The sequence below is a fragment of the Hypanus sabinus genome, chromosome 12 (genome assembly GCF_030144855.1).
Source record: "Hypanus sabinus isolate sHypSab1 chromosome 12, sHypSab1.hap1, whole genome shotgun sequence".
Lineage (NCBI taxonomy): Eukaryota > Metazoa > Chordata > Chondrichthyes > Myliobatiformes > Dasyatidae > Hypanus > Hypanus sabinus.
Window position 1 is genome coordinate 302,801 of NC_082717.1, and position 13,704 is coordinate 316,504.

General features: G+C 44.6%; 1 protein-coding gene across 1 annotated transcript in view; it reads left to right on the top strand.

The window, feature by feature from the left end:
• The first annotated feature begins 4,448 nt into the window (after positions 1-4,448).
• preb (prolactin regulatory element binding) overlaps positions 4,449-13,704 on the top strand; it is a 61,799-nt gene continuing 52,543 nt past the window's right edge. The window contains exons 1-3 of the mRNA XM_059985397.1: positions 4,449-4,709; positions 12,486-12,690; positions 12,866-13,083. Of these exons, the coding sequence (XP_059841380.1) occupies positions 4,578-4,709; positions 12,486-12,690; positions 12,866-13,083 (555 nt within the window). The 5' untranslated portion in view covers positions 4,449-4,577. The remainder of the gene's footprint in view (positions 4,710-12,485; positions 12,691-12,865; positions 13,084-13,704) is intronic.

Here is a 13,704-nt window from a genome sequence, read left to right on the forward strand (position 1 = left end):
GGTAAGAATAGGATGATTTGGAAGGTGAATATGTGGCTGAGAAATTGGTGCAAGGAGAAGAGTTTTTGATTTTGGAACATTGGGATCTTTTCTGGGGAAGGTATGAACCCAAGAGGGGCCATTATTCTTGTGGGCAGATTTGTGAGAACATTTGGGGAGGGGTGAAATTAATTTGGTAGTGGGATGGAAACCAGATTGTCAGTGCTGAGAATAGGATAGTTGGTACACAATTTGACAGAGTGTGACTGACTTTGAGGAAGGACAGGCAGATGAAAGGGCAAAATTGCAGTTACTGGGATAAATACATCAAAGTACATATACGTCACCACTTACGACCTTGAGATTCATTTTCTTGAAGTGTAAAATGCAGCAAAATTAAAAAGGGAGATGAATACAAGACCAAAGATGTCTGTGCAATAATGTAGATGAACTTCCAGTACATTTGGGAATTGGGAACAGATGTTCTCAGGGAAATGTACAGAAGAAATGTGGCAGATGTTCAGGGGATATTTGCATGGAGTTCTGCATAGTTGCATTCCAATGAGACAGGGAAAGGATGGTAGGGTACAAAGGCTGTAATAAATCAGGTCAAGAAGAGAAGAGCTTATGAAAGGTTAAAAAAAAATAGGTAATGATAGAGATCTAGAAGATTATAAGGCTAGCAGGAAGGAGTTTAAAACTGAAATTAGGAGAGCCAAAAGGGTTATGAGAAGGGCTTGGGAGACAGCATTCTACAAATATGTGAAGAGCCAGAGGATAAGATATGAGAGAATAGGACCAAACAAGTGTGACAATGGAAAAGTGTGTGTGGAACCAGAGGAGATAGCGGATGTACTTAGTGAATACTTTGCTTCAGTATTCACTATGGAAGAGGATCTTGGCGATTGTAGGGATGACTTGCAGTGGACTGAAAAGCTTGAGCATGTAGACGTTAAGGAAGAGGATGTGCTGGAGCTTTTGGAAAGCATTAAGTTGGATAAGTCACCAGGACCAGACCAGATGTACCACAGGCCACTGTGGGAAGCAAGGGAGGAGATTGCTGAGCCTCTGGCAATGATCTTTGCATCATCAATGAGGACAGGAGAGGTTCCAAAGGACTGGAGGGTTTCAGATGTTGTTCCATTTTTCAAGAAAGGGAGTACAGATAGCCTAGGGAATTATAGACCGATGAGTCTTACTTCAGTGGTTAGTAAATTGATGGAGAAGATCCTGAGAGGCAGGATTTATGAATATTTGGAGAGGCATTATATGATCGGTAATATCAGCATGGCTTTGTCAAAGGCAGGTCGTGCCTTATGAGCCTGACTGAATTTTCTGAGGATGTGACTAAATGCATTGTAGTAGATGTAGTGTATATTTATTTCAGCAAGTCATTTGACAAGGTACCCCATGCAAGGCTTATTGAGAAAGTAGGGAGGCAAGGGAACTGAGAGGACATTGCTTTGTGGATCCAGAACTGGCTTGGCCACAGAAGGCAAACAGTGGTTGTAGACTGGCCATATTCTGCATGGAGGTCAGTGACCAGTGGTGTGCCTCAGGGATCTGTTCTGGGACCCTTACTCTTTGTGATTTTTATAAATGACCTGGATGAGGAAGTGAAGGGCTGTCAGAGGTTACAGCAGACATTGATAGGATGCAAAACTGGGCTGAGAAGTGGCAGGAGTTCAACCCAGATAAGTGTGAGGAGGTTCATTTTGGTAGGTAAAATATGATGGCAGAATATAGTATTAATGCTAAGACTCTTAGCAGTGTGGAGGATCAGAGGGATCTTGGGGTCTGAGTCCATCGGACACTCAAAGCTGCTGCACTGTTTGTAACTGATTTTTCTATTGCCCATGGTGGGTTAAGTGACTGTAAAAGAGGGGTAATCTTGCAGCTATATAGGATCCTGGTCAGACCCCACTTGGAGTGCTGTGCTCAGTTTCGGTCGCCTCTCTACAGGAAGGATGTGGAAACCATAGAAAGGGTGCAGAGGAGATTTACAAGGATGTTGCCTGGATTGGGGAGCATGCCTTATGAAAATAGGTTGAGTGAACTACGCCTTTTTACCTTGGAGCAACAAACGATGAGAGGTGACCTCATAGAGGTGTACAAGATGACGAGAGGCATTGATCGTGTGGATAGTCAGAGGCTTTTTCCCAGGTCTGAAATGGCTAGCACAAGAGGGCACAGTTTTAAGGTGCTTGGAAGTAGGTACAGAGGAGATTTCAGGAGTAAGTTTTTTATGCAGAGAGTCGTGAGTGCAGGGAATAGGCTGCCAGCGATGGTGCTGGAGGTGGACATGATAGTGTCTCAGACATCCCACCCTGCAAAAACTCATTTCAGGGAGGGAGCACCAATACTTGAGCAGCCTTCCCTGCGCTTAGCCTTCCTAATATGTTGGGGTCCCTAAAGAAATAAAAGTATGTTTTATCCATATTATGTTGTCTTATGCAGAAAATGTGACATTAAAATATGTACTTATATTAAATTATATTATCATGGAGTCTTTTTTTTATTCTCTTACAACTTTAAGCAAGTCTACAAGGAGTTTGGCCTCATAATGTTAACTATGCTAATGAACGAATGACACCTGTTAAACTCATCACAACATGTCTTTTACAGTCACTTAACCACCATGGGCAATAGAAAAGTCAGTTACAAACAGTGCCGTAAGCAACAATCGGTTTCCGGGATATTGTATATAATCTGTGGGCGTCAGGGAGCTGCTATCAATATGCGGGAGACTCCTGGAACTTCTGGGAGAGGTGGAATGTCTGGGATCTTTTAAGAGACTCGTGGATAATTACATGGAGTTTAGAAAAATAGGCTATGGGTAATCGTAGGTAATTTCTAAGGTAGGGACATGTTAGGCACAGCTTTGTGGGTCGAAGGGCCTGTATAGTGCTGCAGGTTTTCTATGCTTCTATGACACACTTTGTACCAAAAAGACAGGCAAGTAGGCAGAATGGGCACTGTGGCTCTGTTCGTTAAAAAATGAAGTCAGAAGGAAGAGGTAATATAGTCGATAGATCTGCAATTTCTTTTGGGTAGAGCTAAAAAACTGCAAGAGTAAAAAGACCCTGATGGGAGTTGTATAGAGGCTGCAAGACTGTAGTCAGGATGTGGGCTACAAATGATAAAGACAGATAGAAAAGGCATGTTAAAAAGGGCAATGTTATGCTTGTCGCGGGGGATTTCATTGGGGTGAATTAATAGATTGAGGTGTTGATCTGACAGCTTGAGGGAGTCTAGTGGTCTTGGTGTGTAGTGTCCTCAAAGATGACAGTGAGACAAATAGTCCATGAGCAGGGTGGGTGGGTGGGATCCTCCATGATAGTGTTGGCCTTTTTTCCAGCACCTTTCTGTATATATGTCCTTAATGGTGGGTAGGCAGGTGCAGATGATGATTTGGGCATTTTTGACTACCCAATGCAGAACCTTACTGTCCACCAGAGCAGTTTCCACACCAAGCAGTGATACAGCTCTTTAGGGTGCTCTTAACGGCGTATCTGTCGAATGATCTGGATATCGATGTGTGCACAGTCCAGCTCTTTAGCCTCCTTAGAAAATAGAGGCATTGGTGAGCTTTCTTGACCGTGGAGAAAAAAAAAGCTGTTTTTAAACGTGGTGGTACAAGTTTTCAGTCTGCTGATGAAGGTCTTGGCCCGAAACCTCGACTTTGGTGTTACCTGAGCTGCTGAGATCGTTTTACCAGTTTGCGTATCAGACATGGTGGTACCGGTGCTCTGCACAGACAGGCATCCATTTCTCCCGCTGCACCCAGACCCCGTGCCCCGGAAACACATGGCGATGGTTTCCGCTATTCCGCTTACAAAAATGGTATCAGTTCCATGTGCCGTGAGGAAATAGATGAGTTCCTCCTGCGTGTTTTTTTTGTTGTTTTCTAATAATTTCTTATTTGCAGTATCATTGCGTCCATGGCGAGCCTCTTACCCTGTGTCAGTCACCAATTCCACCCCACCCGCCTCGCACAGATATTCCTGCAGATTACAAACAAAAGAAAATCCAAGCAACACACACAAAATGCTGGAGGAACTCAGCAGGCCAGGTAGCATCTATGGAAAGAAGTACAAACAGATGACGGTTCGATGCCTCGGCAGAGCTGTGTGTGCTGCTCAGATTTCCAGCATCTGCAGATTGTCTCTTGTTTGTGATTCCGCAGATGCTGGTTTCTGCCCTTTATTTTTAAAAGTCCTGATGGGGTCCTGACCCAAAAGGTAGATTGATGATTCCTATCCAAAGATGCTGTCTGACCTGCTGACATCCTCCCACCGCCCCTACCCCACACAGACATGGCATCTGTTCCTCACTGCCCCGCACAGTTATGGCGGCAGTCATAACTGTGCCCCGATTAGACATGGCACCGACTTTCCGCTTCCCCATTGCCCCGCACAAGCATGGCAGCCGCCCCTGTGTCCCTCTGAGGCGGAGCAGGTAAGAACTCCGCCTCCCGGTTGTCACCTTTGTCGCTCGGTGCTGATGTGTCTGCTGTCCGGTTTGAAGGAAGCCCTGGTGTTGAAGCTACAGGCCTAGGACGGCGAGGCAGAGGCAGGGCCTACACTTTTCCGGCGGTGATGGGCCGCCGAGGTGCCGCGGAGTTGTATCGCGCGCCTTTCCCGCTCTACACGGTCAGTGTCCCGCGGGCCGACCTGGTGGTGACCGCGGGCGGAGGAGGTGCCTCTAAAACCGGCATCAGCAATGGAGTGGTAAGTGAAGCGAGGCTCCGCGGCTCCAAGCCCTGAACAATCCAGGCCAAGGGACGTCCTTCTGTCCCAAACGGCGGTGCGACTCTAGCTGTCATGTACTTAATGGGCCGAACAATCTCCATTGTCAGGCGCACTCGAACAGAGAATATCTGGACTTTTGGATATTTATAGCTTAGGTGACTACAGAGGCAAGAGAGAGAGGAGCTGGCCGAAGTTGATTGGCAGGGGACACGAACATGGATGACAACAAAGCAGCAATGCTGGAGTTTCTCGGAGTAATACGGAAGGCGCAGGATCGGTTTATCTGAAGAAGCCATTCCAAAGGGAGGATGCGGCAATGGTGGGAAAACGAGAGTCCACGAAAGCATTAAAATCAAAAGAGATAGTATACAATATGGCAAAAAATAGTGGGAGGATTGGGAAGCTTTTAAAAACGAACAGAAGGCAACTAAATGTTCAGCAAAGAAAGTATGAAGGAGATGAGTTTGTTTGGAATTATAGTATTGAAGTCAGAGCCCAAGTCAATAAATAATAGTCTGTCTTAGGTATCTTTTGTTATCTGGATGTCCGAGGAATGATAGCATGCAGTCAGACTGATAGGAAATAATTGCAGCCAGCAGGGCGAGTACCAGTGCATTAAGGATGTAAAATCAAAAAGGGTAGCAAATATGCTTCAATATATGCTTCTGATTCAGAGAATCAGAAATGAAGTGGATGATCTTGTTGCACTATTACAGATTGTCAGGTATGATGTTGTGACCATCACTGAATCGTGGCAGAAGGATGGTTGTAGTTGGGAACTGAATGTCCAGGGTTACAGTTGTATCAGAGGGGGAGGAAGTTTGGTAGAGGGAATGGCATCAAATCAGTAGAAATATGTGAATGGAATCCAAAGATGTTGAATCCTTATGGGTTGAGTTAAGTAACTGCAAGGGTAAAAGGCAATTATATACAGGCTGCAACCTTCATATGTGGACCACAAGTTTCAACAGGAAATAGAAAAGTTGTGTCAAAAGAGCAATGTTATGATAGTCACAGGAGATTTCCGCATGCACATTCGATAGCCCTGGGTTTGTACCTACTGGAATTTAGAAAGGTGGAGCCAGAGAATCTCACTGAAACCTTTTGAATGTTGAAAGGCCTAGACAGAGTAGATGTGGAAAAGGTGTTTCCCATGGTGAGGAAGTCAAGAGGGCACAGCCTCAGGATAGAGAGGTGTTCGGTTAATACAGAGATGCAGAGAACTTCCATTTGCCAGAGGGTGGTGAATTTATTACCGCAGGCATTTGTGGAGGTCAGGTCACTGGGGGAATTTAAGGCTGAGCTTGATGGGTTTTTAATTAGACATGGCATCAAAGGTTATAGGGAGAATGCTGGGGAGTGGGGCGGATGAGAAGAAAAAATGATTAGCCATGATTAACTAGCAGAGCAGACTCAATGGGCCAAAGGCTTAATTCTGCTCTGGTGTCTTGTGGTCTTATGTTCTAAGCAAGGATTGGAGAGACACGAGTCATGCTGAGGCAGATGGGATTAGTGTAAATTGGCATCATGCTCACACAGTGCAAAAACCACACTTGAAAGATATTTGGCTAGATACGTGGTGAGAAAAGGTTCACAGAAAGTTTAAACTAGATTTACAGAGGTGGGAACCGAATTGAAGAGGCAGAGGATAGGGCAGTTCGCACACAAGTAGAGACAGTTCATAGGGAGTTTGTGAGGAAGGATAGGCAGATGGTAGAGCAAAGAGGCAGTCAGCCAGATTACATGAGATGTGTCTATTTTAATGCAAAGAGTATCAAAAGCAAAATGGATGAAATTAAGGCATGGATCAATACAGGGAATTATGACATTGTGGCCATTATAGAAACTTGAATGTCCCAGGGGCAGGAAAGGCTGCTGAGTGTGTTGGGCTTCAGATGTTTCAAAAGGGACAGGGAGAGAGGCAAAAGAGGTGGGGGCATGGCATTGCTAATCAGGGATAGTATTAACGGCAGTAGAAAAGGAGGAAGTCATGGAGGGATTGTCTACTATTGTTGTGATAGATGATTTTAACTTTCCTAATATTAACTGGCATCTCCTTGGAGCAAGGGGTTTTGATGGGGTGAGTTTGCTAGGTGTGTTCAGGAAGGTTTCCTGATGCAATATCTCCCATTACTACTATAACATTGCCCTTTTGACTCACCTTTTCAATTTCCTGTTGTAATCTGTGGCCCACCTCCCAGCCACTGCCATCAGGGAACTTTTACCCTTGCAGTTTCTTAACTCAACCCTCAAGGATTCACTGTTTCCTGATGTAATGTGTAGATAAGCCAACTAGAGCAGAGGCTGTACTTGATCTGGTATTGGGAAATGAATCTGGTCAGGTGTCAGATCTCTCGGTGGGAGAACATTTTGGAGGTAGTGATCACACCTCTGTCTCCTTTATCATCGCGCTGGAGAGGGACAGGAGTGAACAATTTAGGAAAAAAAAATTAATTGGGGTAGGGAGAAATACTGTCCTTGCTTTTAATTGGAATATACTTTTGTTGAACACTGTGAAAAATCTCTTTGAAAGTCTTCCACTGTTCTTCAACCATCCCACCATATAGCCTGTGTTCCCAGTCTACACTAGCCAAATTCCCCCTCATCCCATTGTAGTCTCCATTGTTTAGGCACAATATACTGGTTTTCGATCAAACTATTCCATCCCCTATTTGTATGAGAAACTCATCGTGCTGTAATCACTCTTTCAAAGAGGATCCCTAACTACAAGATTGCTAATTTTACCTGTCTCATTGCACAGCACCAGATCTAAGATGACACATTCCCTTGTAAGTTCAGTAATATGCTGTTCAAAAAAGCCATCATGGATGCATTCTATGAAGTCCTCCTCAAGACTGCCTCGACCAACTTGATTCACCCAATCTATGTGCAAGTTAAATTCCCCCACAATAACTGCAGTCCATTCTTACATGCCTCAGATATTTCTCTGTTTATTTCCTGTGCCACTGTAATGTTATTATTCAATGGCCAATAGACAACTCCGGTGATTTTTTTCCTTTTACCATTCCTAATGTCTACTCATTTGGATTCAACATTCTGCTCCTTAGATGTTGTATCGTCTCTATCACCCTGATCTTGTCACTAAATCATTAAACACCTTTATACTGATTTGTGTCTCCAGTTCACTGACCTTATTTCAAATACTACAGGCGTTCAGATAAAGTGTCCTTACACTCATTGTGCTTTTAACATCTTGTAATTTTTTTTACTCTTTTGCACTTGACCTTTCTTCACTCCACTCTTACTTTTTTTTTATCTTTTGCTTTTTCTTTGACTTTATCCACACTTCTCTTTCTTATTTTATCCATATTTCTCCAATCTGTTGAACCAATCCCCTCTACTATTTAGTTTAAAGCCCTATCCACAGCCCTAGTAATGTGATTCACTAAGATCCAGGTCCCATCACAGTTCAGTTGGAGTCCATCCCATTGGAACAGCTCCCTCCCTCCCTCCCTCCCAATACTGGTGCCAGTTTCCCATTAATTCAAACCTATTTCTCCCGCACCAATCCTTGAGCCACACATATGACTCTCTGATCTTCTTGACCCTATGCCAATTTGCACGTGGCTCAGGTAGTAATCTACAGATTGCCACCTTTTTTGGTTCTACTTTTTAATTTAGTCCCAAGCTGTTCAAATTCCCTCAGCAGAACCTCTTTCCTCATTCTACCCATATCACTGCTACCCACATGGACCACGACAACTGGATCTTTCCCCTCCCACTGCAGATTCCTCTGCTGGTCAGATAAATGTCCTGAACCCAGGCACCAGGCAGGTAACACAGCATTTGGGAGAACTCTGACTGTTCCCCTGACTACAGTATCCCCAATTATCACTAGATTTCTCTTCTTTCTGCTCCCCCCTCCCCGAATGGTTCGCTGAACTACAGTGCCACAGTTATGTTGTTCATCCTTCCTACAGCCACACAGGGAGCAGGAATCTCAGACCTACAACACACTGGAGGAACTCAGCAGGTAGGGCAGCATCTGTGGAAACAAACAGTCAACGTTTCGGGCTGAGACCCTTGGTCAGGACTGAAACGTTGATTGCTCGTTGATTGCTGAAACGATGCTGCCCGACCTGCTGTGTTCCTCCAGCTTGTTGTACATGTTGCTTTGACCCCAGCATCTGCAGTGTACTTCGTGTTTAAGAATCTCAGACCTGTTGGACAAGCTGTTGGATCCCGCTACCCATCTCACTCACAGTCTCACCCTCTTGTCCTTGACAACAGACCAAATCTGAGGCCGTTAATCTAACGTGTGTGACTCCCTCATGAAACAGAGAATCCAGGTAACTCTCCCCCTCCCTGATGTGCCACAGTGTTTGAAGCTCAGATTCCAGGACACCAACTTTGAGCCTGAGTTCCTCGAGCAGCAAACACTTGCTGCAGATGTGATCACCCGGAACCACAATGGGGTCCACCAGGAACCACATGCAGCTACAGCACATCACTTGATACTGCATCATCCCTACTTTATTTAATTAGCTGTGATTTAGTGAGTTTTTAATTCAACCACTCACACAGTAGCCGCTTTGCTTTGACCCTGCTTTACTTGTATTTGCTCCTGCTAATGAATTGCAAATTGATTGGTCCACCACTAATACACTGAGCTTTGTGAAACGCTCCTTTTTTAAACTCTTCTCCTTGATGTGTGTGAGCCCCCTCCTCCCCCACCCTCTCCCAACCTCTCCCCCCCTCGCCCCTCGATTGGACTCGGCATCAAAGGTTACAGGGAGAAGGCCGAGGAATTGGTTTGAGGAAGGGGAAAAGCAATCAGCCATGATTGAATGTTGGAGCAGACTTGATGGGCCAAATGGTCTAATTCTGCTCCTGTGTCTTATGGTGTTATGAGATCTGGGTGGTGGCAAGGAGTTCAGTAGTATATGTATTAGGGGAAGAAGCTGTTTTCCATTCTAATATTCCTCCTAATGCTACGGTACTTCCTGCATGATGGTATGGAGTCAGAGATTGTTGGACCGATGGGAGGGATCATTGACAATGCTAAGGGCCCTGTGTATGCAGCACTCCTGATAAATATCTTTGATGTCTCGGTTTGCAGATGGTTGGTGGTGTGGATCACATAGAAGGTTGTTGCAGGTTATAAAAGGACATTGATAGGCTCCAGATAGAATAGAGAAATGCCAGATGGACTTCATTCCGGAAAAGGAGTTACACTTTGGAAGATCAAACCAAAGGCAGAGTATAGGGACAATTTCAGGACTCTTAGCAGTGTGGAGGAACAGAAGGATCTTGGGGTCCAGATCCATAGATTTTTCAAAGTTTCTGTGCAGGTTATAGGATTGTTAAGAAGACATATGGTTTGTTGGCCTTCATTAGTCAGGAAATTGAGTTTAAGAGCTGCGAGATAATGTTGCAACTCTGGAAGATCAGAATGATAATCCATGATCGGAGATGAAAGAGATCTTAAATGCATTTTTTTGCATCTGTATTTACTGAGGAGATGGACAGAGTCTATCAAAATGAGGTAAGTGGCATCAACTTTCATGGACCCTCTAGATTACAGAGGAGAAGGTATTTGATATCCTGAGGCAAATCAGAGTGAATAATCCCCAAGGACTGACAAGTTGTTCCCTCTGCCTCTATGGGAGGCAAGTACAGAAATTACTGGGGCCCTGGCAGGGACATTTAAATCATGCTTAGCAATAGAAGTACCAGAGGACTGGAGGGTAGCCAATGCTCTTCCACTGTTTAAAAGAATTATAGGCCAGTGAGTCTGACATCAGTAGTGGGAAAGTTATTGGAAGATATTCTAAGGGACCAAATATATGAGTATTTGGATAGACTTGGACTGATTAAGGATAGTCAGCATGGCTTTGAGTGTGGTAGGTCATGTCTAACCAGTCTTTTAAAGTTTTTTGAGGAAGATAGCAGGAAAGTGGGTGAAGGCAAGGCAGTGTATGTTGTCTACATGGACTTTAGTAAGGATTTGATAAGGTCCTGCATGGGAGGTTGGTCAAGAAGGTTCGGTTGCTCGGCATTAAAGCTGTGGTCATAAATTGGATTAGACATTGGCTTTGTGGGAGAAGCCAGAGAGTGGTAGTAGATGGTTGCCACTAGCGGAGTGCCACAGGGACCAGTACGGGTCCATTGTTATTTGTCATCTGTATTAATGATCTGGATGATAATGTGGTTAAATGGATCAGCATATTTGTAGATGACACCAAGATTGGGGGTGTAGTGGACAAAGTTCAAAATTACTTTTATTATCAGAGTACGTAGAGTTACCACATGCAACCCCGATATTCTTTTCCTGCAGGCCAAACTTAGCAAATCTATAGAAGAGTAACTGTAAACATTAGGAACTGTTAACTGTAAACAAACTGTGTAAATGCAGATGGAAATACACAGCAATAAATAACTAGCATGAAATAGTCCTTAAATGAGTGTAGCTGTCCCCTTTTGTCAAGAGCCTGATGGTAGAAACTGAACCTGGTGGTGTGAACCATGAAGCACCTGTGCCTTCTGCTTTATGATAGCAGGAGAAAAGGGCACGACCTGGCTGGTGAGGATCTTAATGATTGATGCTGCTTTTCTACGGCTAAATGTATGCTAAATAGTTGGGAACATGAGAGGGAAACTTCTTTGGTCAGAGGGTCATGAGAGCATGGAATGAGCTGCCAGCACAAGTTGTGCATGTGACTCGATTTCAGTGTTTAAGTGATGTTTGGGTAGGTGTAGGTCAATGGGAGTAGGCAGTTTAAATGGTCTTGGCATCTACTAGATGGGCTGAGGGGTCTGTTTCTATGGTGAACTATTCTATGTCTCTATAACTCTACAAAACCCTGGTTAGGCCACACTCAAAGTATTGTATTCTGTTCTGGTCACCTCATTATAGGAAGGATATGGGAGGTTTAGAGAGGTAGAGGAAATATGCCAGGATGCCCATCTGGATTGAAGAACATGTCTTATGAGGATATGCCAGCTGAGCTAGGGCTTTTCTTTCTGGAGCAAAGAGGATAAGAAGTGATGATAGAAGTGTATAAGATTATGAGAGGTGTAGATAGAGTGGACAGCAAACTCCTTTTTCTCAGGGTGACACTAGCCAATTCTAGAGGACATCCTTTTACAGTGATGGGAGGAAAGTATAGAGAGGATGTCAGAGAATACAGTGTTGGGTGCTTGGAATGCTCTGCCAGAGGTGGTGGTAGAGGCAGATATATTAGGGACATTTAAGAAACTCATAGATAGGCACATTGGTGGAAGAAACATTGAGGATAATAGGGTGTGTAGGAGGGAAGGGTTACATTGATCTTGAAGTAGGTTAAAAGGTTGGCACAACATTGTAGGCTGAGGGCTTGTAATGAGCTGTACTTTTATTTATTGAGATACAGCACCAATTAGGCACTTGTGGCACTTCGAGCCATGCCGCACAACGTCCCCCTATTTAACCCTAGCCTAACCACTACACAATTTGCAATGACCTATTGAAGGGTACATCTTTGGACTGTGGAAGGAAACCGGAGTACCCAGAGGAAACCCACACACTCTACAGAAAGGACTTACAGGGTCCTCAAAGATGACACTGGGATTGAACTCCATATTCCAATGACCCACACTAACCGCTACATGGCTATGTTCTATGTATGTAATGGACTGAAGGGCTTCCTCCTGTGCTGAATGATGTGATTGTACAGTCTTCCATGCAAATCCACTTGCTTTGCTTAGTATGTTCACTGATTTGACTACTTCTCCCCTTGTTTGATGTTCCTGCAGCATTTCCTGCGATTGGAGCGTGTCACTGGCAGCTTGTCGGCAATGCTTCTCCATTCCCATGACACGGAGACCCGAGCCCCCATGAACATGGCTGTGGCTGGAGATATTCTGGCAATTGGACAAGACTCCACTTGTCACATCCTCCGAATCCATGAAGAGAAACAGAAACCTGTTGAGCAAAAAAACAGCAAAAAAGAGGAAACAGGTAACAATGACAGTCAAATTTCAGCTGGAACCTCCACCCACCCTGATCAACCCTTGCTGACCCCTTCCCCACCCACCCCTCCTTCCCCTCAGCCCGAGCACCCTGCTCCACGCCTTCTACTGTGGTTGGTCTGTTCCTCTCCAGTCTCAGTTCCTGTTTGGTTTTCTCTGGGCAGTGAAGAAGATGGAAACAAAGAAGCGAAGGCAAGCCACTAAAACGTTGTCTAATGCAAGTGGGGACATGCGGAATGAGAGCTCAGAGATTGTGGTGGAACCACTTCATGTTGTTCACACTGACTTCAGTTCAGATGCCCTTCAGAAAAGTGTTCGTTTTAACCAGGAGCACTCCATTCTTGTAACCGGTGGTGTGGATGGATGTATTCGGCTGTGGGAGGTACAAAGATTTTGTGCGTGTTAATTTGTGGTTGTTGTGTCTGCTTCAGTAGATGAAATGCAAGTGTTCTAACTAGCTTGTGCGCAACGTGAGTCAGAGCCCAGCCCCTCTGCCTGCTGTCTCTGACTGTGACAACTAGAGTGAGTCCAGTGCCACTCAAAATTACAAACCACACACAGCACTGACTGTTATCAAATCTCCTGGCAGATTCAAATCAGGGCATTACTGTTTCACTTGCTCCATTTTGCATTCTTCCAACTCAGGTGAGCTTCACTGCAGTGGCCCCTTCCTCCTCCCTCCATGGAAAAAGGTCTTAAAGTTTCAGTGCCACAAAGGGCCCTAACAGCAACTCCTAACAGGTGTCCCTTTGTGCCAGAGTCCTGTCTCAACCCATTTCTTTGCCTCCACATCTCAGTAATGTTGGGATACCCTGGTTTGATGCCAAATGGGGCAAATATGGATTTGTCCAATTAGACAAAGTTTATATCCTGACTCAAGTCATATCAAAATGGTTCCCTGCTCCTGGTCACCATTCTGTGGTTCCACATGAAAGATGGTTGTCCACCAAGAGAGCAGTGAGCCAAGTTTCTCTGACTGATTTCCTGGATCCCTCATTCCCTG